Source organism: Sparus aurata, chromosome 7 (assembly GCF_900880675.1).
Source record: "Sparus aurata chromosome 7, fSpaAur1.1, whole genome shotgun sequence".
Taxonomy (NCBI): Eukaryota; Metazoa; Chordata; class Actinopteri; order Spariformes; family Sparidae; genus Sparus; species Sparus aurata.
In genome coordinates this window covers 31,267,443-31,293,048 of record NC_044193.1, presented here as the reverse complement: position 1 = coordinate 31,293,048, position 25,606 = coordinate 31,267,443, and the positions used below count along the sequence as shown (strand labels likewise).

Below are 25,606 nucleotides of genomic sequence, written 5' to 3'. Positions count from 1 at the left end.
AGTATTGTATTGTAATGCGTATGTATAGATTTTCTTTATGTCATAATATTAACACCCGCATTGCTTTGGCACACTGTATTTTGTTACAGTAATGCCAATAAAGCCATTTTAATTTGAAAATGTGTTGCTGAGCTTTGGAAGGCTGACACCCACTTGCTGCTTGTGGCTTTAATTTTAGGTCACTGGAACTACTTGTTTCTGCCAATAAATGTTTGAATTCACAATCACTGTTTGCAGCTTCATGTTGTTTGTTAGTATGCTTAGTTGTTTTGTTTTTGCTTTTTTTTAGACAGACATATAGATATTCTCAGGATACACACTCCGGTACAGTAGGTGGCGGCATGCACGTTGAACTTGAGGAGAAGAAGAAGAAGAAGAAGAAGAAGAAGAAGAGGAGGAGGAGGAGGAGGAGGAAGAAGAAGAAGCAGAAGAAGAAGAAATGCGCGCATGCGCGCAGTATTAGCTGCTGTGCGGAGCCGGGTGTAGCTAATTCTGCGACAATATCATGGTGTTGTTATCACGTATTTACTAATGAACGATGAAATCTTGTGAAAATGTAGCATGTTGTTTTAATCTGTGACTCTACTGTCCGCCCATTTCCTTTAGTCACGTGCAGCGTGAATGTAAGCCGTTGACATATTTAAAATTTAAATGGCTAACTCTGCCTGGTCAGAAAAAGTGCTCCGACTCCTCCGCCGAATGAACAACTTTTATTTACCAGGTAGGCGGCCGACTGTGTGGTGTCGTGTAACTATGTCGACATTGTGCTGTTTTTAAAGTAACCCCTCTACACTTGTTTCCACAGTCTCCAATCGTGAGAACTGCCTTAGGTTTAAGATAGGCGAAGCGCAAATAGGTTGGATTCCTCCCCATGTAGCCTCACTGTTGGAACGGTTTCCAGAGGTTTTCAGTCCGCCACACGATGGCGCAGTGTCACTTTGTCACAGTCTGGACTCATACGAGAAGAGATCCGAGGCCATGGACGCCGTCCTACAGACTCTGCGACAAGAGGGCTCCCTGCCCTGCCTCAAAGGATGGAGAGATGAGGTGAGATAGATGAGGTAGTTAAATTTTCTAGAAAATTAGAAAATGCGCCACATCTGCCGTCTTGTCTATGTGAAAGGGAGGTATAATATTCCTTCTTTTCAAAAAAGCCGCCACTGGGGTAGGCGTAAACATGTGACGTGACGTGAAGCACGAAGTTGGGCGTGAACAGTGACGTACAACATTTTATTTTTTTTTTCCAAACTTTACTTGACAAAATCATGTTCAAACAACATGGCTTACATCAATTTTAACATTCCAAAGGAGCAGGTGCATTGAGGAGTGCAGAATACAGACTTTTCGTGAGAAATAAATAAATGAAAAATAATAAAATAAAGTAAACAACTTTAGCTAGGGCTTTTGTCGCAGAGCATATTTTTCAAATAAATTTAAAAGTTTCATTGCATATTTACTTTTCATTATGTTAAGGGCATTGGTGAAAGAGAGAAACTCGTTATGAAACACATAGAACCTAGGTTTCACTTTCATGTATTTAGACTTGTGTATGTAAAATTTTCCGAGGATGTTTGTTTACCAGAAAGTCCCATTCATTATTGTCCATAACAACTCCATAGATAATGTCTTTTTGAGAAAAGGGTTCAAGTCGGATCTTTGTGTGTAGCCAGTCGTGCATATCAGTCCAGAGCGCTTCAGAAAACATACATTGAAAAAAAAAATGATCAGAGGTTTCAATATCATCACAAAATTCACATTTGTTTGTTTCAAAACCAAATCTCTGTCATAATAGTTCACCAGATGGGTACACACCATTTAAAATTTTAAAATGGATTTCTTTCGCTTTTGGATTTATGGGAAATTTTAAGTATTTAGTGCGTAAAGAATATATGATATCTTTGGGGAAGACTTGTTTAATGAAGTTTTGAAAAGACAGTAAAGGGTGTGTGATGTCATCAAGCATCTTTCTAATTGTTTTATTAGGAATTTTAATACTCTCGAAATCACAGTTTCCAACTAGGAGATGTGGAAGATTAGGAGAAATATGAGTTGAGTTCGAAACAGTCCCTTGAATTAAATTTAAAGTAGGCTCAGGGATGGCTCTCATTATGGAAGCAAAGGAGTTACGATCAACTGCTAGATCATATTTAAGACAAAAATGTTCATATGTCATCACAAGCCCATCATCGTCCGTCAAATGAATTAAGGACCAAATACCTTTATCCATCCAGTCCTTTTTATACATCGACTTGTTTTTAACTGTAATGTATCTATTGTTCCATATCGGTGTGTTGTGTGGGGTAAAATTATGATTGTACAAAAGTTTCCAATATAAAAGGACTTGCTGGTGAAACAGTGATAATTTGACCGGAAGTTTCTGAATATTGAAATCACATTTTAATAGAAAATCAATACCACCAAGCTTCTTGAAAATTTCTCTGGGGATATGATACCAGAAGCTCTTATTATTCAGGAAAGATGTTAACCAGTTAATTTTCAGTGTTCCATTGATGAAATCAAAATCGATAGCTTGTAGGCCCCCTTCTTTGTATTCTTTGGTCATTTCTGTTCTCTTAATATAGTGCATTTTTTTCTCCAAATATAATCAAAATTAACTTGGTTGACCTTCTTTATGGCTCTGTTAGGGATGGCCAACGAATACGCTGGATAGATACATCTCGAAATGCTTTCCAACTTAGTAAGAAAGACTCCACACATTCAAATTTTCTCTTTCAGTTGGGTTTTTAGATATATGTATTCCTAAATATTTGACATGTATGTATTGTATGCTTCTGTTAAATCACTTTGATGAATTGGCATCAACTCACATTTGTTCAAATTAAGTTTAAGCCCAGAGGCATTGGAAAACGTATAAATTGCTTGTATTATCTTGGGTGTCTCAGTTAGGTGTTTCATAAAGATGGTCGTGTCGTCAGCAAGCTGGCTAATGACAACAGGTAGCCCCATAACATTTAAAGGAGGAATATCTGAATTTTTAATAAAGATAGAAAGCATTTCAGTGGCAATTATAAAGAGGAATGGAGAGATAGGGCAGCCTTGTTTGACCCCACGTTTGATAGCAAATCTTGGTGATGTACCTCCTGGTAATGAAATGGAGCTATTTGCTTTATCATAAAGAGATTCTATGGTGGCTTGAAATTTGTTCCCAAAGCCTAAAAGTTTTAAACACTGAAAAATAAAGGGGTGTTCGATAGAGTCGAAGGCTTTATAAAAATCAAGAAATAAAATAAAGCCATCATCATCTATTAAATGTTTATAATCTAGGAGATCGATCACCAAACGGATGTTGTTGTGAATGGATCTATCTTTCATAAATCCAGATTGGGAGTCACTTATAATTGTATCTAGTTTACTCTTTAATCTATTGGCATAAGCAAGGGTTACACTTTTATAATCAGCGTTCAATAACGTGATAGGTCTAAGATTATCCAATATTTTGGAGTCTTTACCGGGTTTGGGGATTAAAGTAATTATACCTTGTTTCATAGTGGGAGGAAAAGACAAATTATCAGTAGCTTCCTTTAACATGAGAATACAAGGATTTTTTAACAGATCCCAAAAGTGTCGGTAGAAATTAGATGTAAGGCCATCACAGCCGGGAGATTTATTTAAAGACAGGTTGTCTACAGCTTTATCCAGCTCAAAAATAGTAATATCAGCTTCACATAACTCTGCAAAATCATCTTCAATACAGGGGATAAGATCCTTGATATGGTTGAAAAAGGAGTCTGAATCAACTGCAGAGAAGGCAGACGAGTATAACTTACTGTAAAAGGAAGTCAATTCCTTTGTAATCAAGGTTGGATCTGTACATAGTTGGTTTTGAGTCAATAAGGTTTTAATTGAATTTCTCTCTTGCCTTCTTTTTTCTAATCGACAGAAATAAGCTGTGCTTCTTTCACCATCTTCGATCCATTTCGCTCTGGATCTTATGTAGGCCCCTTCTGCTTTTTTGAGATAAATCTCATCAAGTTTTGTTTGCAAAGTTAGTAATTTCTGTTTATCATTGTCAGTTGGTAATGCCTTATTACAATGAATGTTTATTTCTTTAATTAAATTAAGTTCTGCTTGTTTGTTATTTTTGTGAAATGATTTCCCCAAATTAATGGAAAATTCTCGAAATTTGAATTTTAAGAACTCCCACTTTGAAACATAGGATATTATAGTGTCGTCAGCCATCACTTCAGCAATTAGAGATTTTACACCATCACAATATGCTTGACAATTTAATAAGGATGAGTTGAATTTCCAGTAGCCCTTGTTTCTGCAGCAGCCACCAGGGGGTTTAAAACTCAACTTAAATAACCGAGTGATCAGATAGAGGAGCTGCTGACATACAGCAGTCTGAGACAGAATGCATCATTGAAGCAGAAATTAACCAGAAATCGATTCTGGATTTTAATGTATTATTAGGTTTGAACCAGGAGTATTGTTTAGTGTTAGGGTTTACAAAGCGCCAGGGGTCTACTAAGTTATGATTGCCACAGAAATGGGATAAGGCAGGGTTCTGAGAGCTGTGTTGACATTTAGAAGGGTATCTATCCAGATATTTATCATAAACCATGTTGTAATCTCCTCCCACAATTACATTTGCATGTAATGTTTAGATTTTTAATATTATCAGAAAGCTCTGTAAGTAAAAATTTATTTTGAGCTGGGTTGTTAAAGCCATAGATATTAGCGAGAATACTATACTGTTAATCAATTTTCAAAACACAGATTAGCCAGTGACCATTATTACTAGATTTAGAGGCCACCAATTTACCAGGAGAGTTACAGAAAAGAATGGCCAGCCCAGCTGATCTTGTGGAGCCATGGTCAAAAATGATTTTATCTCCCCATTGATTAATCCAGAATTTTTCATCATCAGGTTTTGAGTGTGTTTCTTGTAATAAAATAAAGTTTGCTTTCTTACCCTTACAAAATAAAAAAATAGATTTTCTCTTAGTGATATCTCTTAAGCCCCTAGCATTCAAGGAAATACAGGAAAAATCAACATTCATTTTAAACCACAACTAGCAACCGCTAGTGAACAGTAAGAAGTCCAACTGAGTGAAGAGAAGTCAAAAATGAGAAAAAGCCCGCAAAGATATGTGTGGGCAGTGTCCCTTCAGTATCAGAAAAAATATAACTTAACCATCCAACCTTTTATCACAGGGGAAATTAATACCTTGTTTAATGCTTATTAGGTTCAGTGACGTACAACATATGAGTTGGAAGAAAATTTAGCCCCGTGATACCAGTAGACGAGTTCTAGATCAAGCAGCTGCACAGGGCTGCCCAAATCGTGATGCATGCTGGTTAAAATGTGTCCATGATGACGTGAATGGGAGTGGTTCCTGCTCCGCATTCGATGTCACATCACCTTAAGTTAACGCGGGAGCAAGGCGGCTGCAGAGCAGTTGAGCAGTTGCTCTCCAGGTACTTTTTTTTTTTTCCCAAGTCTTCTTTATTGCAAAACTTGGTACAAAGACAGAAATATGTAATCATGAACAAACATATAAAATACAGATAAGGCAAAATTAGGATTTGCCAGGGGAGGCTTATTAAAAGGAGAAAGAGGACCATATGTTGACAGTTTTAACTGCTTTTTTGTTGTTGGAGCCAGTATTAAATTAATATAATGTACAACTTCATGGGAAAAGGATGTAAAATTAGGTTTCTACTGTTGAATTTACATTTATTAATGTGGAACTTTGCCAGCAGAATGAATACATTTATAATGAAGTATATATTTTCTTTACTTTGACTTCTATAAACGCAAAATACCACATTTTCCCACAATAAAGCAAAGTCTTTATAAATATGGTAAATGACAAATCTGATTAACTTTTTTCCAGTCAATGTTGTTTACAAATCAGTTCCAACAAAACGTAACATTTGGAATAGATACAATTTCTTTCTGAAACAAGGCACAAATGTTCTTATTATTTCGAGGAAGTTTAGAGAAACAGATTTTTCCAACAGATTATTCAGCCACAGCGGAGAGGAGACAGAAGTGGGTGGAGGTCTGCCAGTATTTCTAAAGAGCATTATTGAGCCTGATGGAATGGCCTCAAATACAATTGCAATTTCTCGTGGCGTAACTGGAATATTATATGTTGACAGAAACTCTCTATAAGAGAAAAGTCGCCCCGCTCCGTTAAATAGCTGTCCCACCAACAGAACCTGATTCTGTACCCAACTCTCAAAGAAGAGTGACTTGTTTTTATATAAAATATCTTTGTTATTCCAAATGAGATACATGTGAGATGAGAAATTGTGCTTATATATGAGAGACCATGCTAAAAGGACCTGCTTATGGAGTTATTAAGTCGATAGTTTTACAGGGAGTTTGTCCACTTCGTAATTACAGTTCAAAATAAAGCTCAGACCACCAAAGCGAGAGAATATATAGTGGGGAATAAAATTCCAAATTGAGAGAGGGTTTTTTAGAAAATGCTTAGTCCAATTTATCTTAAAAGTATTGGTTAGTGTATTAAAGTCCAGAAAGTTGAGGGACTGACGGGAACATGGCGGAGAGTGTAGACGACTAGTTACGGGCTCTCCCCAGGCGGTTTTAAAAAAATCCACATTCTAATGTAACTCGATAGATGAAAGTAGGACATGAGTGGAGGAAACAAACGAGGAAGCCGGAAAAACACTGAAAAGCCAAACAAAGCTGAAAAGCAGCTCGTAATGGAAGAAATCTCCGAGAGCGTTGCTAGCGCTACTACAGCTGTAAGCGCTGCTAAAGCTAATATTAGCGAACACGAAGAAGGTGCAGCGGAGAATACTGACGGCCAGGCCAGGCAGAGACCCTCCGGGCTGGACTCGCCACAATCAGTAACGACATAAGAGAGCTTAAACAAGAGCTACGACAAGAGCTAATTACACTTAAAGTCGAACTGAAACAAGAGATAAAGGGAGAAATCAGTAGCCTCCGACAGGAAATTGACCGTAAGCTAAGAGAGGCCAGCAGTGATCTACAGGCACAAAGGACGGACATTGCTGAGGCCCAAATACGCATAGCAGAGCTGGAAGAGTGGAAGGCGGACGCGAAGGGTGTACTGGCGGAGATGTGGGAGCAGGAGAGAGGGAGAGGTCAAGGAGAAACAATATCCGAATTTTTGGTGTACCGGAGGGCATGGAGGGCAACTCCGCTGCCAAATACTTGGAACAATTGTTAAAAACCGAACTCGAACTGCCTGAACGGACTAATCTTCAGATTCAAAGAGCACACAGAGCCCTCGCCCCAAAACCGGGACCGGGTGCCGTTCCCAGGTCAATCGTGGCTAACTTTCTACAGTTCGAGATGAAAGAAACAGTCTTGAAGAAGGCATGGCAGAAGAAAATGCAGGTGGGCGGAAAACAAGTTTTCTTTGACCATGATTACCCCACTGAAATCGTCCAGAAACGGAAGACCTATATGGGCATCAAGAAAGTGTTAAAAGAAAAAGGAATCAGTTTCCAGACACCGCTCACAAAAATATGGATTCATTGGAACAACGGTGTGAGGACGTATGGGAGCGCCAGAGAAGCGGCACGAGACATGGAGGAAAGAGGCTACACCGTGGACATGCCTGGCGAGGACACCAAACCTGCCGCGGGCGGGAGGACGCAAGGAGAGCCGGAGTGGCAGCGAGTGACGGGGCAAAGACGGAGCCGGGGCACAGCGCACCGAGCGAGACAAAAACTACAGGATTTCCAATGGAGATCTTAAAGAGGCCTTGATGGGTGAAAAATCGGCCTGGGTCAATACAGGTATGGACAATGATAAATAACACGATCTGACAGAGTAAAAGAGACGATGAAAGGTCTGAAAAGCAGCAAACATTATCTGTAAATTATGGAACGGGACCATGTTCACATATTGGATTTAAACGACTGATTCAGAAAAACGGATACATGGTGGGATTATCTGATCAGGCTTCCTTTGTTATTTTTATTTTTATTTATTTCCCTTTTGTTGTTATTAAAAGCTAAAAAGAGCCGACTGGGAGTGGTCAGGTTACTTGAGTTGGACTTGTCTAGACGCTATGGAGCACCGAGAGTCGGGCTCAGTTTTAGGTCTAGGAAGGGGCCCTTTCTTTGAAATGAGGATTTCCCCTTCACCCACCAACGGGGATTTGGGGAGGAAGGAGCAGCCCCCCCACCCTTCGAAGTTGTTTTCCCGGATTTCTATTATGTTACTAATTGTTGTTGTTGAGTGTGTTGTCAGAACTGTTTGGGAGTGCACTTTCTGGGAGTAGTAATACATAATGTCGTCTAACAATGTCAAAATAATGTCGCTGAACGTAAATGGTCTGAACATACCAAAGAAAAAAGAGAGGGTCATGACAAAACTGAAGAAGGAAAAAGCACAAATTATATTTTTGCAGGAGACCCATTTAACACAGACAGAGCATGATAAACTTAAAAGATATGGCTACAGGAATCTATATTATTGTTCATACAAAGGGGGATGCAGAAGAGGGGTTGTAACTTTAATATCAAACATGATTCAATTTGACTGTGAGAAAGAGATTAAAAATAGGGAGGGGAGATATATTATAGTAAAGGGTAGATTAGAAAACGAACCAGTAACATTGATAAATATATACGCACCCCCTGAGAGTGACAAAAAATTCTGTAAATCCCTGTTCGATGTATTAGCCGCTGAAGCAGAGGGAATCTTAATAAGTGGAGGGGATCTAAATGTTATTATGAATCATAATATGGATACGACGAGCCTCAAAAGGAATAAAGGGCATTTAACGAGATTTATAAACATATCACTGGAGGAGATGGGAATGGTAGACGTATGGAGAAGCCTTCATCCTCTGCTTAAGGATTTTACATATTATTCAGCTGCACATAAAGTTCATTCACGGATAGATTACTTCCTGATGTACCAGAGTGACAGCTTCAGAGTGAAGGAATGTGAGATCGGGGCTGCAGATGTGTCAGACCATAACCCTCTCTACCTGAAAATTAATATAAACGACAGGAAAAGACACACAGTATGGAGACTCAATGTAGGAATTTTGAATAATGAACAAAGAAAAGAGAAAGTAAAAGCAGAAATAAAAAGATATATAGAGGAAAATAATAATGGAGAGGTGGACCCGACAATATTGTGGGATGCCATGAAGGCTGTCATTAGGGGAAAACTGATAGCTGAAACAGCACATGTGAAAAGAGTTAGATTAGAGGCATATAAAAAGTATACAGATAATCTGAGGGAATTGGAACAGGAATATCAGAATACAAAGGATACAAAAACTTATCAACGGATCAAGACACTGAAAACAAAGATAAATGACCTGTTATTGGAAGAAGTTGAAAAAAGGAATAAGTTTGTGAAACAGAACTACTATGAAGCAGGCTCGAAGGCCACTAAACTGCTAGCAAAAAGAATACGAAAACAACAAGTGTTAAGCAACATATGTAAAATCAGAGATCCAAATACAAGTGAGTTAACTCACAACCCAGAGGAGATAGAGAAAATCTTTCAGAGATACTATGAGGAACTGTATACACAGCCTGACTCTGCGGATGAAGAGGAAATGAGAGTGTTTCTGAATTCACTGGACCTGCCATCGATCGGTAATATCCAAAATGATAGGCTAACGGCTGATATTACAATGGAAGAGGTAAATGATGCAATAAGTGCATTTAAAAATAATAAATTGCCGGGCAGCGATGGCTACCCCATAGAGTGGTACAAAGTGTTCAAGGATGAGCTCGCACCATTACTCTTAGCTTCCTTCAATTGGACACTCCAAAACAATAAAATACCTCCGTCCTGGACTGAAGCAATCATTACGGTCATCCATAAACAAGGAAGAGACAAGGAGCACTGTGGGAATTACAGGCCAATTTCGTTGCTAAATGTGGATTATAAATTATACACTACAATTATTTCTAAACGATTGAATACTTTCATAACAGAAATTATCGAGGAAGATCAAACAGGATTTATAAGCGGAAGGCAAGCGCAGGACAAATTCAGAAGAACTCTACATATCGTGGATGAAGCGCAACAGAAAAAACAAAGCATTATATTAGTAAGTATCGACGCAGAGAAAGCGTTCGATTGTGTGAATTGGAGATTTCTATATCAAGTTTTAAAACCATTTGGATTTAACAGTAAATCAGTACAATGCATAAAGACTCTATATCAACAGCATACCGCCAAAATTAAAATAAACGGAACTTTGTCCGACAAAATTAATTTGCAAAGGTCTACCAGACAGGGTTGTGGCCTATCACCCACTTTGTTCGCTCTTTTCGTAGAACCGTTGGCACAAGCAGTCCGTCAGAACGAAGAACTGAAGGGAGTAATGGTGAACGGAACAGAACACAAAATAGGACTTTTTGCCGATGATATCATAGTCTTCTTAGAAAAACCAAACAACTCACTCCCTGCATTGATGAAACTTTTAGAAAAGTATAGATACCTCTCAGGATATAAAGTAAATATTTCGAAAACACAGATAATATCACTTAACTACATTCCATCAAAAGAGATCCAGGAGTCATATCATCTTAGTTGGAATCTAAAAAAAATTAAATATCTGGGGGTCTCCATCACTAAAGGATTACCTAAACTATACAAAGAAAACTATGATAAAATAAGCCAAGAGATACAAAAAGACATTGGAAGATGGGCCACTCTGCCGCTAGATTTTAACTCGAGAATTGAAATAATCAAAATGAATTTGCTACCTAGGCTCCTCTATTTATTTCACTCTTCACCAGTGGAGGTTCCTCAAACCCAGTTTGTGACCTGGAACAGAATGATATCAAGGTTTATCTGGGCAGGTAAAAAAACCTAGAATTAGGTTCGAAACTCTCCAGCTCCCAAAAGATGGAGGGGGAATGGGTCTGCCAAGTCTGAAAGAATAATACTTTGCAGCCCAGCTGAGATATCTTCTCTGCTGGTGTAAACCAGACTACACAGCAAAGTGGAAAAAATGGAGAAAGAGTTTGGAGGATACCCAATCCAGAGTTTGATTGGAGATAAAGAGGCGTACAATAAAATTAAAGATAACAGGGTTTCCTCTACATGTAATTGACTGTGGCGCACCGCCACGGCAAAATAAAAGCCGCCACACCTTAAAAATTCAGGCATAAATAAATCTAGTGTTAGAGAAAGGAAATATTTTACCGTTGTCTTCCACTGCAGTATTTGACGTTAACTAGCATGTTGGACATTTAGCTTGATAATTAGCTAGAGGATAAAATGGTCACTTAGAGCAGAGTCCTGCACGGGTCTTATTTTGCAAACCAGCCCAAACCCGCCATATATATAACCGCATCCGACCTGTTTTCCGACAGTAGCACAAATTACATTCCGCACCCGAGCCGACCCACTATAAATTGATACCGACGTCCGAAGGAAAATTGGACGGACGCAATTTTTCAAAGTGAAAGTAAGCCAGCGTGGGGAATGGGAGTTCTGGGAGGGCGCAATCACGCATTAATGAGCTCATATGAAATATAAATGCTTATCATTTGTGTCGCTAATAATGACTGATGATAAGTGACGCCTTGAAAATGGCAATCGTAAAACCCGACCCGCCTCTCCAGGCGTCCGACCCGATCGCATCTGTGTCCGACACAGTACAATATTTTTAATCCGTGCAGGACTCTGACTTGGATAACTCCTCTCTTAAAACAAATAATAAAAATATTTCTTTACAACATGAATCTTCATTCCAAGCCCATGCGTTCATGATGGCTGTGTGAGAGCATTCCCTAAATAGCCTATGACATGAGTAAAAATATTACATTACAAGGTTTCCTCTACATGTAATTGATTGTGGCGCACCGCCACGGCAAAATAAAAGCCGCCACACCTTCAGAATAATGGGGGGGTTTTTTTAAACCTTGTTTTTATGTTGTTTTATGTTTATATTAATGTAAATTATTGTATGTAATGTGATTTTGGCACAAAACATGGTGATTTTCAGGAAATGTGACGCTACGCTGCAAATAGCCTACCCTTATTTTGAAAAACCAACACCGGAGTCACCACCTGCCTGTCTAGCTGCGGCGCGAAAGACGAAGAGAGTAGAGACAACAGTCCGACGTGGAGGGAGAGAGAAGGGTGAAAGAAAGGTACCTAAGCTAGGTTATATATTTTTATATATACAGTTTTGTTCAAACCAGTGAAAACGACCCTAATGTATAGATGGATTAGGCTACAGAAAAAATCCTGATAAATGTGTTACTGATTGGTTAATACAGGATACGAATTATTTCTATCATTATTTCAGAGAGATTCTTATTTTTATTTTATTTTTGTACCATTGACACTTGTTAAAGAGAGATTACTTCAGGCCTAATAAAGCATGTCGAGTCTTTGGTTATACAGTAGAGAGAGATATTATTTTGTTGTAGATTAATTTTTAACTGTAAAACTTAATTTTCTATTGATAGAGGAAACCTGTTACGTTTCAGATACACGTTTTGAACAGCACGACATAACGTTAGCTTAGGTAATGCCCAGGTAATTTTCTGCCATGACTCTTTTCTGGTTACATTTTCAGATGAGTATATTAAACTATTTTCAAAAGAAGAGAAAGGTTCCAGAGGAAGAGAGTCAGGTAACCTTACATAAAGGAGAGGCTCAATGTTCTTGACTTATTGTCGTGATGTTTTTCCCTCAAGTCAATAGAAATGATAATGATGTGTACCATGATAAGTGTAATATTTAAATATTCCTAAAATTACCTGCGTGGTATTGGTGATGTGTACGAATTTAACACTTCCCAATATTATATTAGATAAGAGCACAGGCAGAAGTAGTGCAGGAGGTGAGTGGAGGAGAGAAAAGAGGAGAGGCAGAGAAGGAGGTTGAGGTATTCAGTATAGACTAGTTTAGTTATTTAACTTATATCTTTAATTTGTTGTTTTGGCCTAGTGATACTGCAAGATCCTATTTGCAATTATTATTTTCGAGCCATGTACCGGAAACCCTATAGTAAATAATGTATTTAGAAAAACATTCAGTTTGAAATGGTCATAATTTCACATTTCAAAATTCATGTTGCCGTCGTCGTCGTCACCGACCCTCTTCCACTCGGGCAGACCTCCCCCACGGTTTAAAAAAATCCTGGAGGAAACCCTGCATTATGATGACCCCCCCCCCCCCCGCCAGCGCCACAGTCTCAGAAAAAACTGGAGGAAACACTGGATAAAATTGACTCGATTACATTGTTCACACTGGAATCATGGTATAAAATTGTTAAAACATATGGGATGAATAAGGACATACATTTGTTAAAGTGGGTTGCATCTGACAGCAATTTCATGCCAGCCAAATACGACAAGGGATTCAAACAATGGGAAACTAAGGGCATTACAGCTTGGTGTACGCTAGAGAAAGACGGGGGGCTGGAGAGCTTTCAGAACATGAGAGTCAAATATGATCTGAGTAAACATGAATTCTATAGGTACATACAAGTATGAGATTATTACAGAAAAGAAATCAAGACGGACCCCTCCACGGAAGTGAATGGTGTGATACAAACAATAATTAGTATTTACAAGGACACCAAAATTAGAATGATTTCAGCACTGTACCAAAAATTGACACTTAACAAGAATACAACTAATTATATAAAAGAAAAGTGGGAGTCAGAGTTAAACATAGAAATTTCGGACAAAGATTGGTTAAATATGTGGAAAATGCATCAAACATCCACCAATTCGCGGATGTGGAGGGAGTTCTCTTGGAAAAATTTGGTCAGATTCTTTGTCACGCCCAAGGTCAAGAGTAATTAAAACTGCAAGCAGTGATGAACGGGCCTTCGCAGTCCGCGCGCATGTCGGGGCTTGCTGCCGTCCAAACGCGCCGGGGCTGAAGCCCCATTGCTTGATCGTTGTTCACGGAGGCGGCAACCGCCTGCGTTTGGGACAGTGCACGCCGGGGGTGAATATCAGCCTCTTCTCCCAACGTGTGTTTGTAACGTATATATATATATATATATATATATATATATATATATATATATATATATATATATGTATATGTATATATATATATATATATATATATATATATATATATATATATATATATATATATGTGTGTGTATATATATATATATATATATATGTATACATATATATGTATATATATATATATATATATATATATATATATATATGTATGTATCAGAGGAGGCTCGTCCATAGAGGCAGAGGAGGTTGGTCCTCCTCTATTTTTGAGAGGCAAGAGGAAGACCAATTTTTTTTTTAAGAAAGAGTAACTGCTTGAAATAAATCATTACCAAATCTCAGTATCATTTATAAAATATCATATATATATATTATATCATTAAAAAAAGTTTCTTCTTTGGAAGAAAATCCACTTAAAACGGTTGAACAGCGACAGCTGCAGACGGAGGAGACAGAGCAGTCTGTGAGAGGAGCAGGGAGCAGGAAGGTGGGGGCTAGAGGAGGACGGAGGGCTTCTGTCCTCCGTAGGAGGGATCTTCTTCCATTGACTCAATGCATTTAAGATTTTTTCATGCTGATCTATGATTGGCTAAGACACGTAATTTGACACGCTAAGGGAGAACGTCCTCCCTTACCAATCAGCAACCAGAATACAAGATTGACAGCAGGTTGGTCCAATAACAGTACCCAAATTTCATTCTCACATTTATACAACCGTAAACAAAAAATACTACTATGTATTTTACAGCTTTCACTGCCAGCCATGCTCGGACAAGAAATATGGAGTTTTCAGCGATATTGGAATCGGTTTCAAGGAAATATAAGCATATTTCTGAAAGAAAAAAAACTGTTAGGAGAAATCAGAGAGAAGTTTCGTTTCTTTCGTTCGTCCTGCTGGAGGACATAAAGTTAGCGGCACGACTGGGACAGCAACACAGTTACAGCGCACACAATACAGAGCAGCAACAAAGCCACTGTCGTGAGGGTCATGTGTTGAGTGCTAAGATAGCACAGGCGGTAGAGCAGTTGCCTGCTATTCAGGTGACTGGGGTTCGAATCCCGAAAGAGATAGAAGTTTGTTTATTTTTTATTTTTTTGTCTTGTATATTAGCTTTTTAATGAAATATTTTTTTAAAGAAGTCTTGTAAGTCATTGTTTTATTGCTTAATTTTCATTTAATATAAGAAAGTAGGGTTAATTAGTTGACTTGTATAAAATAACATGACACCGTGAACTGGTTTTCCTCCTGTCCTCCCCAATTTTTTCAGTCACCAGTCGCCACTATATATATATATATATATATATATATATATATATATATATATATATATATATATATATATATATATATATATATATATATATATATATATATATATATATATATATATATACTACTCACAATAAGTTAGGGATATTGTTATTTACATGAGTGCTTTTCCTATTTGGTCTGAATTAGTTTAATATTTATTACCCCAAAAATTTAGACAATAACGAGGATAGCCCCAAATAACAAAAATTGACAATGTCAGTAGCGGGTGTTTCCACCATTTGCCGCAATGACAGCTTGACAGCGACGTCTCATGCTCCTCACTAGCCTCATGATGTTGTTCTGAGGCAATGCGTTCCACTCCTCCACAAGTGCTACACGCAGTTCTGCCAGGTCACGTGGGGGTGGGGTACGATCACCCAGTCTCTGCTTCAGCTGGTCCCAGACGTGCTCTATGGGGTTCAGGTCAGGGGACATTGCTGGCCATACCATATGAGGCACTCCAACTTCCTGAAGTCGAGCTGTGACAATTCTGGCACGATGTGGTGGAGCATTATCATCCATGAACAGAAAGTTGGGGGGTGTGCTGGCGGAATTGGGGGATGATGATGGGTTCTATGATGTCTCTGAGGTAAGAACGTGCAGTGACTGAGCCATCTACAATAACCAAATCTGTTTTGCGCTGACTGGTGATGCCTGCCCAGACTGTTGCACCTCCTCCACCAAAGGGAACCCTGGGGACCATGTTGACCTCGGCGTATCGCTCACCTCACCTTCTCCAGCAACGCTGACGACCATCATTTCTGTGCAAGGTGACCCGACACTCATCAGGGAACAGGACGGTAGACCACTGCTGCATTGTCCAGGTCACATGGTCTTGTGCCCACTGCAAACGTTCACGGCGGTTTCTTGGTGTCAGTGGAGTCACCTGCAACGGTCATCTGGCATTCAAGCCAAAGCGGTGGAGTTGGTTCCGAATGGTTTGTCTGGAAACCCTAGTACCCCTCACATCTCGTAACTGGGCCTGCAGCTGTGTGGCAGTTGCATAACAATGTCTGAGTGCATAGGTCCTTAGGTACTAGTCATCGTTGCGGTCTGTCACTCATGGGGCTCCACTCCTGGGTCTGTCACAAACTCTGCCAGTAGTTCTGTGTCTTGATGCAAGTCTGCTGATGACACTTTGAGACACACTGTTCGTCGGGCCGAGCGCTGCGCTGGTGGCCGCCGGGCTGAGCTCTGCTCCGGCCGCCGAGCCGAGCGGTGCGCCAGCGGCCGAGCCCAACGCTCCGCGGGATGAATTGGCGGAGGGTGCCCCCCCGCCGAGTGAGGTTGCGGCAGGAGAAGGATCCAGCGGACAGGGAGATAGATAGGTAGGAGAAAAACAGATAGTTTCAGGCACGGATGAAATGAGAGGAGCAGAGAAGGTGATGACAGTGGAGGAGATCAGGGAAGGAGAGGCAGCAGGTAAATCTGATGTCAGTCTGTCTGCTGCTGGACAGGTAAAGGAGACAAGTGTTGTGGAGAGTGTTACAGGTGAGGGGAAGGAGCGTTACCACGGTAACGAACTGAGCAGACATGCTTAAGAGTAGCTCCTGAACAATATTTTCGTTTTTTGTTCAGAAATAAGATAAACACTGAAAAATAGTAAAGAACTTGAATACAGAAGTCGACAGAACAAGCCAGAGAGGAGAAAGAGGAGAAAGAGAGGAAAAACAGCTGGAACAGGACCCTGGAGACAAAGATCAAGACTTTTAGCCGGTTGAATACAATGTTGCTAACCTAAGCAATCAAAACAACTCAACTAAACAAACAAGAAGACTAAGTGAAAACTACTGGACACTGGCAGTAAGTTTTAACACTTTAAATTACAAATTAATTACAAATAGAATCCCAACTGAAATATTAAAGCTAACAGCTAACTAGCTTCCGCTAGCTAAATAACAGTTGGACGGTTGCCTAACAACGGCATCAGTGGCATCTCCCTGCAGCAGTAGCAACGGAACTTTCCTGTTCAAAAACTCACAGACCTCAGAGTGTCAACTGCTGTATCATGATGTCTACCTGCTCTGAGACAATAGAATATCCCCCAGCTGTAAAAAGCAAGACTGCAAGGAGCAAATATAAACAACAAGTTCTCCGGGAAAGACCAGAAACACTCTTTCTTGACCTGTATAAAGATGGGAGGGCATGTAATCTAATCTTCTACACTGATGAAGCTTATGCCTGGCTAGATGTCATCAGCTCCTACTACTCCTCAGTAAAAAGAATAGGGATTTGCAATGGATGGAAGATAAGTGTGTTTGAGGAAAATGACCCAGACAACACAGTCATAACAGTCAACCTGTTTTTAAAAATTGAACTGCCATGGTACAAGGACACCTGGCAAAGTTTGAAGATGTCTTCCCCACTATGAAACTCAGGGCTCAAAAGGAGAAGGAACGTCTTACAAATACCCCACCAACCCATGGAAGCAAAACCTCCACCTCTTTCCCTACGTCTGACAGAGAGCCTGCAGACGCTGACACTGACCCTCCCCTACTGGAGCACTTAGAGGCTCTGAACATCATGAGGGAACAGTTCTCCCAGATGGAGATAGAGCTGGTACAGCTCAGGGAGCAGCTGGACCAACAGCAGCCTAACTCTCCCTCCTTCCAAGATACCCTGACCATCTTCAGGAGAGAACAGGAGGACATACTCAACGCTCGGTTGAGAGAGTTTCAGCAGGACAGAGCCAGTCATAACAGACAGCTGGACTACCTCAGTGAGGAGGTGAAGCAACTGAGAAGCGACAGAGACAGCTGTAGGGCAGAGATAGCAGCACTAAGACAAGAGCTGCTGGAGAGGGACAGAACTCTGCTCAGTCTACAGGAGAGCCTGAAAACACAATGCTGTCTACCCACAGCCACCCCTCAGAGCCAGTCCATCCCCACCCAAACCAGCCCTGCACCCGCTCAGCCTCCACACAGCCCTACCCCTGGGAGCTCACCCCACCTCACTCAACAAGCTTCGGCCTCCAGCCACAGCCATGCTCCCACCCCAGCACCAGTGGATTCAACTCCACACTCCACTGAGACTGCACAAGCACACAGAGGCAGAAGGGCTGAAATCATCCTGCTCATGGACTCCAACGGGAAGTTCATAGATGAACAGACTCTTTTCCCGAGACATAGAGTCGAGAAGATCTGGTGCCCTAACACCCAGAGAGCCCTGGAGCTCTTGACCGTGGCTGAGCTGGGATCCCCCAGCCACATAATCATCCACACAGGCACCAACGACCTAAGGTCCCAACAGGAGAGAGTGGCAGATTCACTCAGTAGAATTATTGAAAAAGCCTCCACCACCTTCCCAACCAGCAAAATCATCATCTCCACCCTCCTGCCAAGAAGAGACTTCCACCCCCACACCATACACAGGGTGAACGCCAGCATCTCCAGGGACTGTGCCCTGAAACCCAACGTGTTCCTGGCTCACCACCCAATACTAGGTCCAGACTGCCTGTATGACCACGTACACCTATACAGAGAAGCAGTCCCCATCCTGGCCAAGACCCTGAAGGACATCGCCTTCAGCAGGAACCTCACCACCGCTCAGAGTAGCAATCGGCCAGCACACACCCCACCCAGACCTTCTAGACCTCCAAGACCTCCCATAGCTCCTAGACACCACCAGCCCAGACTAGCAGCAAGGATACCCAGAACACCCCGGCCCTTGCAAGATCACCAGCATCACCAACACACCCCACAACCAAGTCAACACAGGCCCCCACAACCTAGACCCCCTCCCCCCCCGCCTACTTACAGCAGTACAGCCAGCTCTACAGGCACCCCAGCCTACTGGGCGGAACTATGCTGAGGTTGTAAGAGGAGCGGCACCCCCACCCCCCACTGGTGACCTCAGGGAGACACAGTACATGCTACACCTGCTCTGCTCCAACCTCATAGCTAAGTAATAGAAGAGCAGAGACAGAATCATAAAATGTTTGAGATAAACTCATATACATACATACATACATCATACATCACACATTCTAAACTATCACCCAACATCTCTTATTTAATGGAATTTAATTGTTTATATCTTGTTTTTGGTAATTTATTATTTATTTTAGTGTTTATCTTATTTTAAAAAGGAACACATTCAAAGATGAAATCCTTTCAAATAACATTCAAGGCCTTAGATCATCTGCTGTTGGATTAAAAAGCCAAAATCCAGATTTTATTAGAGAAATAAAAGACTCTAATATCACCGTCTGACATGGTACAGAGGAGACAGTTCCACTGGTTGTCCTTACGGTTTCGTTGAGATTTTTATTCCATCAATTAAACTCCAAACAGTAACCCAGGGTAGGGACTCAGGAGGCATGATTATTTGGTATAGATCAGAACTAACCTATTCAATTGAAATTATCAAAAAAGTAGAATCCTATATTTGGCTGAAAATTAACAAAGAAATAATATGTGCAGACCAACATGTCTACCTATGAGCTATTTACATACCCCCCTCAGAATCTCCATACTACAACGAAGATATTTTTTCCACTCTAGAGGGGGAAATAAACCAAATTAAAACTTTAGGAAATGTGCTACTCTGTGGGGACCTCAATGCTAGAACTGGAGAGAAAGCTGACACTATAAACATCCAGGGAGATCGGCACTTAGGCCTACCTGGAGAAACCTGCTTTCCTCTCCCCGAACTCCCCCCAAGACACAATTTTGATAAAATTACCAACACAAGTGGTACCCAGCTTTTACAGCTCTGCCGCACGCTAGGTCTGTATATAGTCAATGGTAGGTTACGAGGAGATTCTCTGGGCCGTTACACATTTAGTTCAGCTCTTGGCAGTAGTACGGTAGACTATGCAAGAACAGATCTGGACCCAATGTCTCTCAGAGCTTTCACAGTCAACCCACTCACACCCCTCTCGGACCACAGCAAGATCGCGGTCTATCTGAAGAGGGAACACAGTAACTATGAGGCCTCTAAACCCAATGAACTGTACAACACCACACATTCATACAGATCATTGTAGATCACAGATTGTCCAATATTCAGTCGATTTATTTCTTTCTGAAACATTTCCCCATAATAACGATGGTGTAAAAGTTTTGATAAATTGGCAAAGTTATCAAACTTGAAAACATCTAATCATAAACCAAAACAAGCACACAATAACAAATGGTTTGACAACGACTGCAAAAATATAAAGAAAACTTTAAGAAAGTTATCAAACGAAAAACATAGAGACCCAAATAACCAAAATATATGTCTTTGTTACAACGACACCTTAAAACAATATAAACACACACCGAGAGCTAAGAAAGACCAACACACCAGAACCCAGCTCTCTGAAATAGAAGAATCTTTAGAGTCAAACCAGTTCTGGCAGAAGTGGAACACTCTAAACAATACACAACAAGATCAATTGGCAATACAAAATGGCAGCATTTGGATGAATTATTTTACTGAATTATACAGCAATTTTGCAAAGAACAGTGACCAAAACAAACGCACGCCAAGTGGAAAACTTTAGAATTAGCAATTAAAGACAACCAAAATCCTCTAGATGCTTCAATTACAGAGCAGGAACTGACGGAAAGCATCCAATCACTGAAAGCTAAAAAGGCCTGTGGAGTCGACAGCATCCTAAATGAAATGATCAAATATTCTGACCATAAATTAGAACTGGCTATACTCAAACTTTTTAATATAATTCTAGCAGTTGGCACTTTTCCTGACATATGGAATAAAGGTTTAATAACACCACTTTATAAAATGGAGATAAATATGACCCTAATAATTACCGTGGAATCTGTGTAAATAGTAACCTGGGAAAAACCTTTTGCAACATTATTAATAAAAGACTTATAAGTTTTATCAATGACCAAAATGTTTTGAATAAATGCCAGATTGGATTCTTACCAAATTTTCGGAAAACAGACCACATCTATATATATATCCTGTATTTAGGAGAATTCATTGGATGGACGCAGCGGCTTGTAGCTCCCGTGTTCACGTCTTTGTTTATTTATTTTCTATTATGTTTACGTTTACCACACTACTGGAAGCTCGGACGCAGTACAGTAGTTTTGAAATACGGAACATCGGGGTACAGTTTGGACTCCACACACCCCCAAAACCGGACTTTATTCCGCCGGAGCTGTTACGGACCCCAGAGCTCATGACGGCCATGCCCCCCCTGCTGCCAAGGCGACGGAGAAGACGCCATAAACAAAAGAGAGGCAAGAGAGCCGGAGTGCGTGCTAGGCTACAAGCTAACCCACACAGACCGGCGCTCCCCAGTCTTTTCCTCACCAACGCCAGGTCTCTTGCCAACAAAATTGAAGAGATGCGTCTACGGATTGTCTCTCGACGAATGGATAGCTGTGTCACCGCTGTCACAGAAACCTGGCTGGACGACAACATCCCGGACACAGCGGTTGAGTTAACCGGGCGCTCTCTGTTCCGGGCGGACAGGACTGCGGCTTCAGGTAAGAGCAGAGGCAGTGGTGTGGCGCTGTATGTGCACAATGCCTGGTGTACAGCCACACACACCGTCGGCACATTCTGCCGTCCTGATTTGGAATATCTGGCGGTGAAATGCAGACCCTTCAAGCTGGTGAGAGAACTCTCGTCTATTGTGATCGTAGCCGTCTACATACCACCGCGGGCTAATGCTAAGTTAGCATTGGAGGAGTTATACTGCCTGATCAGCGGGCAGATGAACACCAACCCGGAGGCGGCTGTGATTGTGGCGGGTGACTTTAACCATGTTGAACTGAAGGCTGTGTTTCCCAAATTCAACAAAAACATAAACTTTCCAACTAGAGACAATAACACCCTGGACCAAGTGTACAGCAACATTCCTGGAGCTTACAAGGCTGCAGCAGCTCCACACCTGGGCATGTCAGACCATATCTCCATGGAGCTGATCCCTGCCTACAAGCCTCTGGCCTGCAGAACCAAACCGACCATCAGGACAGTACAGGTCTGGACTGAGGAGGCCTCCTCTGCTCTTCAGGACTGCTTCGAGCACACAGACTGGAGCGTGTTTGGGGAAGGGGCAGACCTGGAGGAGTACACGTCCTCTGTACTGTCCTACATCCAGTTCTGCACTGATGCTGTCCTCCCTGTGAAGACCATCAAAGAGTTTCCTAACCAGAAACCATGGTTCGACAGCACAGTAAGGTCCCTGCTAAAAGCCCGTGATGCCGCCTACAGAGTAATTATGAAGGTAATTATGAAGTGCTTCGAGCGGATCCTTCTGAGGCACATCAGAGACATCATCCCTGCAGACCTGGACAGCCTTCAGTTTGCATACAGTGGGAACCGGTCAACTGAGGATGCTGTCTCCATCACCCTGCACACAGCCCTGACTCACCTGCAGCATCCCAACTCCTACGTCAGGATGCTATTCGTGGACTTCAGCTCAGCTTTTAATACCGTCATCCCAGACAAGCTGGCGCTGAAGCTATGTGAGGTGGGTCTGCCTGTGTCTCTGTGCCACTGGATCAGAGACTTCCTCACCAACAGGCCTCAGGTGGTGAGAATAGGGGACATGACATCGTCCTCTCTGGTCCTCAACACAGGCACGTCGCAGGGCTGTGTGCTCAGCCCAGCCCTCTTCACCCTGTATACACACGACTGCACTGCCATCCACCCCACCAACTCAGTTGTGAAGTTCGCGGACGACACTACAGTAGTGGGTCTCATCTCGGATGACAACGAGACCCACTACAGAGAGGAGACCCAGCACCTCACTCAGTGGTGTTCAGCCAACAACCTGGTGCTGAACACAGGAAAGACCAAGGAGGTCCTTGTGGACTTCAGGAGGTCCAGGAAGACGGATCACGCCCCCCTTCTCATAGAAGGAGAAGTGGTGGAGCGTGTGGACAACATCAAGTTTCTGGGCCTCCACATCACATCTGACCTCTCTTGGTCCACAAACACCTCCCACCTGGTGAAGAAGGCACAACAAAGACTCTTCTTCCTCAGGAAGCTAAAACGTGCTGGACTCTCCCCTCGGCTGCTCGTGAACTTCTACAGGGCCACCATTGAAAGCATCCTCTGCCTCAGTGTGACAGTGTGGTATGGCAGCTGCACGGCACTGGAGAGAAAACAACTGGCACGGGTGGTAAGAACTGCTCAGGGCATTGTGGGCTGCCCCCTTCCAGACCTGGACTCTATATACGCAAGCCGGATCATGAAGAGGGCCAGATCCATCGCCATGGACCCCAGCCACCCGGGCCACAGACTGTTTGTACCGCTCCCATCAGGCAAGCGGTACAGAAACATACGGACTACAACAAACAGGCTAAGGGACAGCTTCTTCCCCAGAGCTGTCAGAGCCATCACCCCCTGCAGCCTCCCTCATACCCCTCACACACCTCACCACCCCTCAGACACTTACACACAGACACCTCCCCCGACAGCAATACACATACACCCATCTCCCCCTGCAGCCACACAAGGGCATACAAACACACACACACCCCCACAGTCACACACACTTTCCCTCCCATGCTGCCACACCCCAGCATCCCCACCATGAACAAGAGACAATCACCTGCACTCGCACTTGCCACCTTCACCCTGTTCTGCTGCTCTGCTGTACTGTACTGTACTTCTACTACATCTCGTATTGTATAGTACCTATAGCATTCCTACAGCACTCCACAGTATTTCATTGCATTCTTGTTGTATCATATAGTATTTTATTGCATCTTAGAGTATTTTATTGCATCTTATTGCACTTTTATCGTAATTTATAATATTTTACTGTATTTTATTGTATTTTATTGTATTCTCTTGCACATGGGAGCTGCAAAGCCAATTTCATTGAACATGTTCAGTGACAATAAAGACAATCTTAATCTTAATCTTAATCTATACCCTCCACACCCTGATTGAGCAAGAATTAGACAAGAAGAAAGGCCTATGCATGTTTTGTTGACTTCACAAAGGCCTTTGATTCCATCTGGCATGAGGGTCTTTTCTACAGATTGCTCAACAGTGGCATTGGAGGAAAAACATATGATGTAATAAAATCTATGTACACAAACAGTAAATGTGCAGTTAAAATAGGAGACAAACAAACAGCCTTCTTTCCCCAAGGTAGTGGGGTGAGGCAGGGATGCAACCTTAGTCCAATCCTGTTCAATTTATACATCAATGAATTTGCATGTCAATTAGATCAATCCATGGCACCTGGTCTCAATCTGAATGGCACAGAAGTTAAGGGTCTCCTGTATGCAGATGACCTGGTGTTGCTGTCACCCACATAAGAAGGTCTACAGCTAGGGTTGCCACCCGTCCCGTTTTTCCCAGAATTGTTCTCTTTTTCATCAGCTGTCCTGGGAAAACATAAATCTCTCCCGGGACACAATTTGTCCCGTTTTTGAGGGGAAAATGTAAAACCTTAATTTGGTTCCCTTCGTTCTGTAGTCTAGGAAGGTTCCCATCAAAGACACATGGATTAAAGTTCTCCGTCGCTAGGACGGATTTCCGTCATTCAAACTTCACAGAGGCGACTTATGAGATCAATGTAGATCGGAGGAGAACAAGTGTTTGGCTGATCTTTATTGACAGATTGTCACACTCTACAGCCAATTGTATCGTTAACAGTGTGTGCGCGCCTGACCAATGACAGTGTAGTGACCCACACAGGGCGGGATCTAAACACGGAGCGGTGCTAACGTTTAGCTGCTTAGCTAGCAAGGACTCGTCGCGCTGCTACGTTATCAATTAGTTTTTGAGTTTAGTCAACACGTGAGAACAAGTCTGACACGGAGAGTCTCGTGTTGTGTGCTACATGTGTGAAATAACAACTATAGTCTGGACTTTGTCTGCAGTGTATCTGTGTAAACGGCTTCAGCGTCTCTGCCTCCCCTCTGGCACCGTGAGTTACCATGGTTACAGGAATGCCCTGAAACTTTATAATGATGATCAATAATACGTTTTTGGTTAGTTTGACTGTGCAAAATCATGAATGTAGCCTGATTGTAGCTCAATGCTGAAATCTTGTATTATAACATATAGAACAAGTGTAAAGCCTCAGAGCTTCTTTGATTATTAACAGCATGTTAGTGATGACAGAAAGGTGACAACTCGCCATCAGACTGACAAGGCTGCAAAAGTTGCTGTTTGTATGATGTATTTTTATGTTAAACGATAAGTGGCTCACTTCAAACAATATTATTAATAATAATAATAATTAATGATGATGATGAGGAGAAGAAGAAGAAGTAGAAAAATAGCGTACTGAAAAGTTCTGTAGATGGTTGATTATTTGAAAGAGTAAAACTTGAGAGAAACTTGGCAAAAAAAAAAGGCACCGTTTGATTTCATCTATCTATAAATGCACGGAATCTCTGTCTGTCTGTGTGTGTG

The 25,606-nt window shown here is 41.6% G+C and overlaps 1 protein-coding gene across 2 annotated transcripts in view; it reads left to right on the top strand.

Annotated features, from left to right (window-relative positions):
- The first annotated feature begins 404 nt into the window (after window positions 1-404).
- The window catches only part of tpk2 (thiamin pyrophosphokinase 2), a 51,560-nt gene continuing 26,358 nt past the window's right edge, over window positions 405-25,606 (top strand). The window contains exons 1-3 of one of the 2 annotated variants that reach the window (XM_030423587.1): window positions 405-721; window positions 806-1,047; window positions 11,958-12,105. In XM_030423587.1, coding sequence (XP_030279447.1) covers window positions 923-1,047; window positions 11,958-12,105 — 273 coding nt within the window. In that variant the 5' untranslated portion in view covers window positions 405-721; window positions 806-922. The remainder of the gene's footprint in view (window positions 722-805; window positions 1,048-11,957; window positions 12,106-25,606) is intronic. The other variant, XM_030423586.1, reaches the window with a different exon arrangement.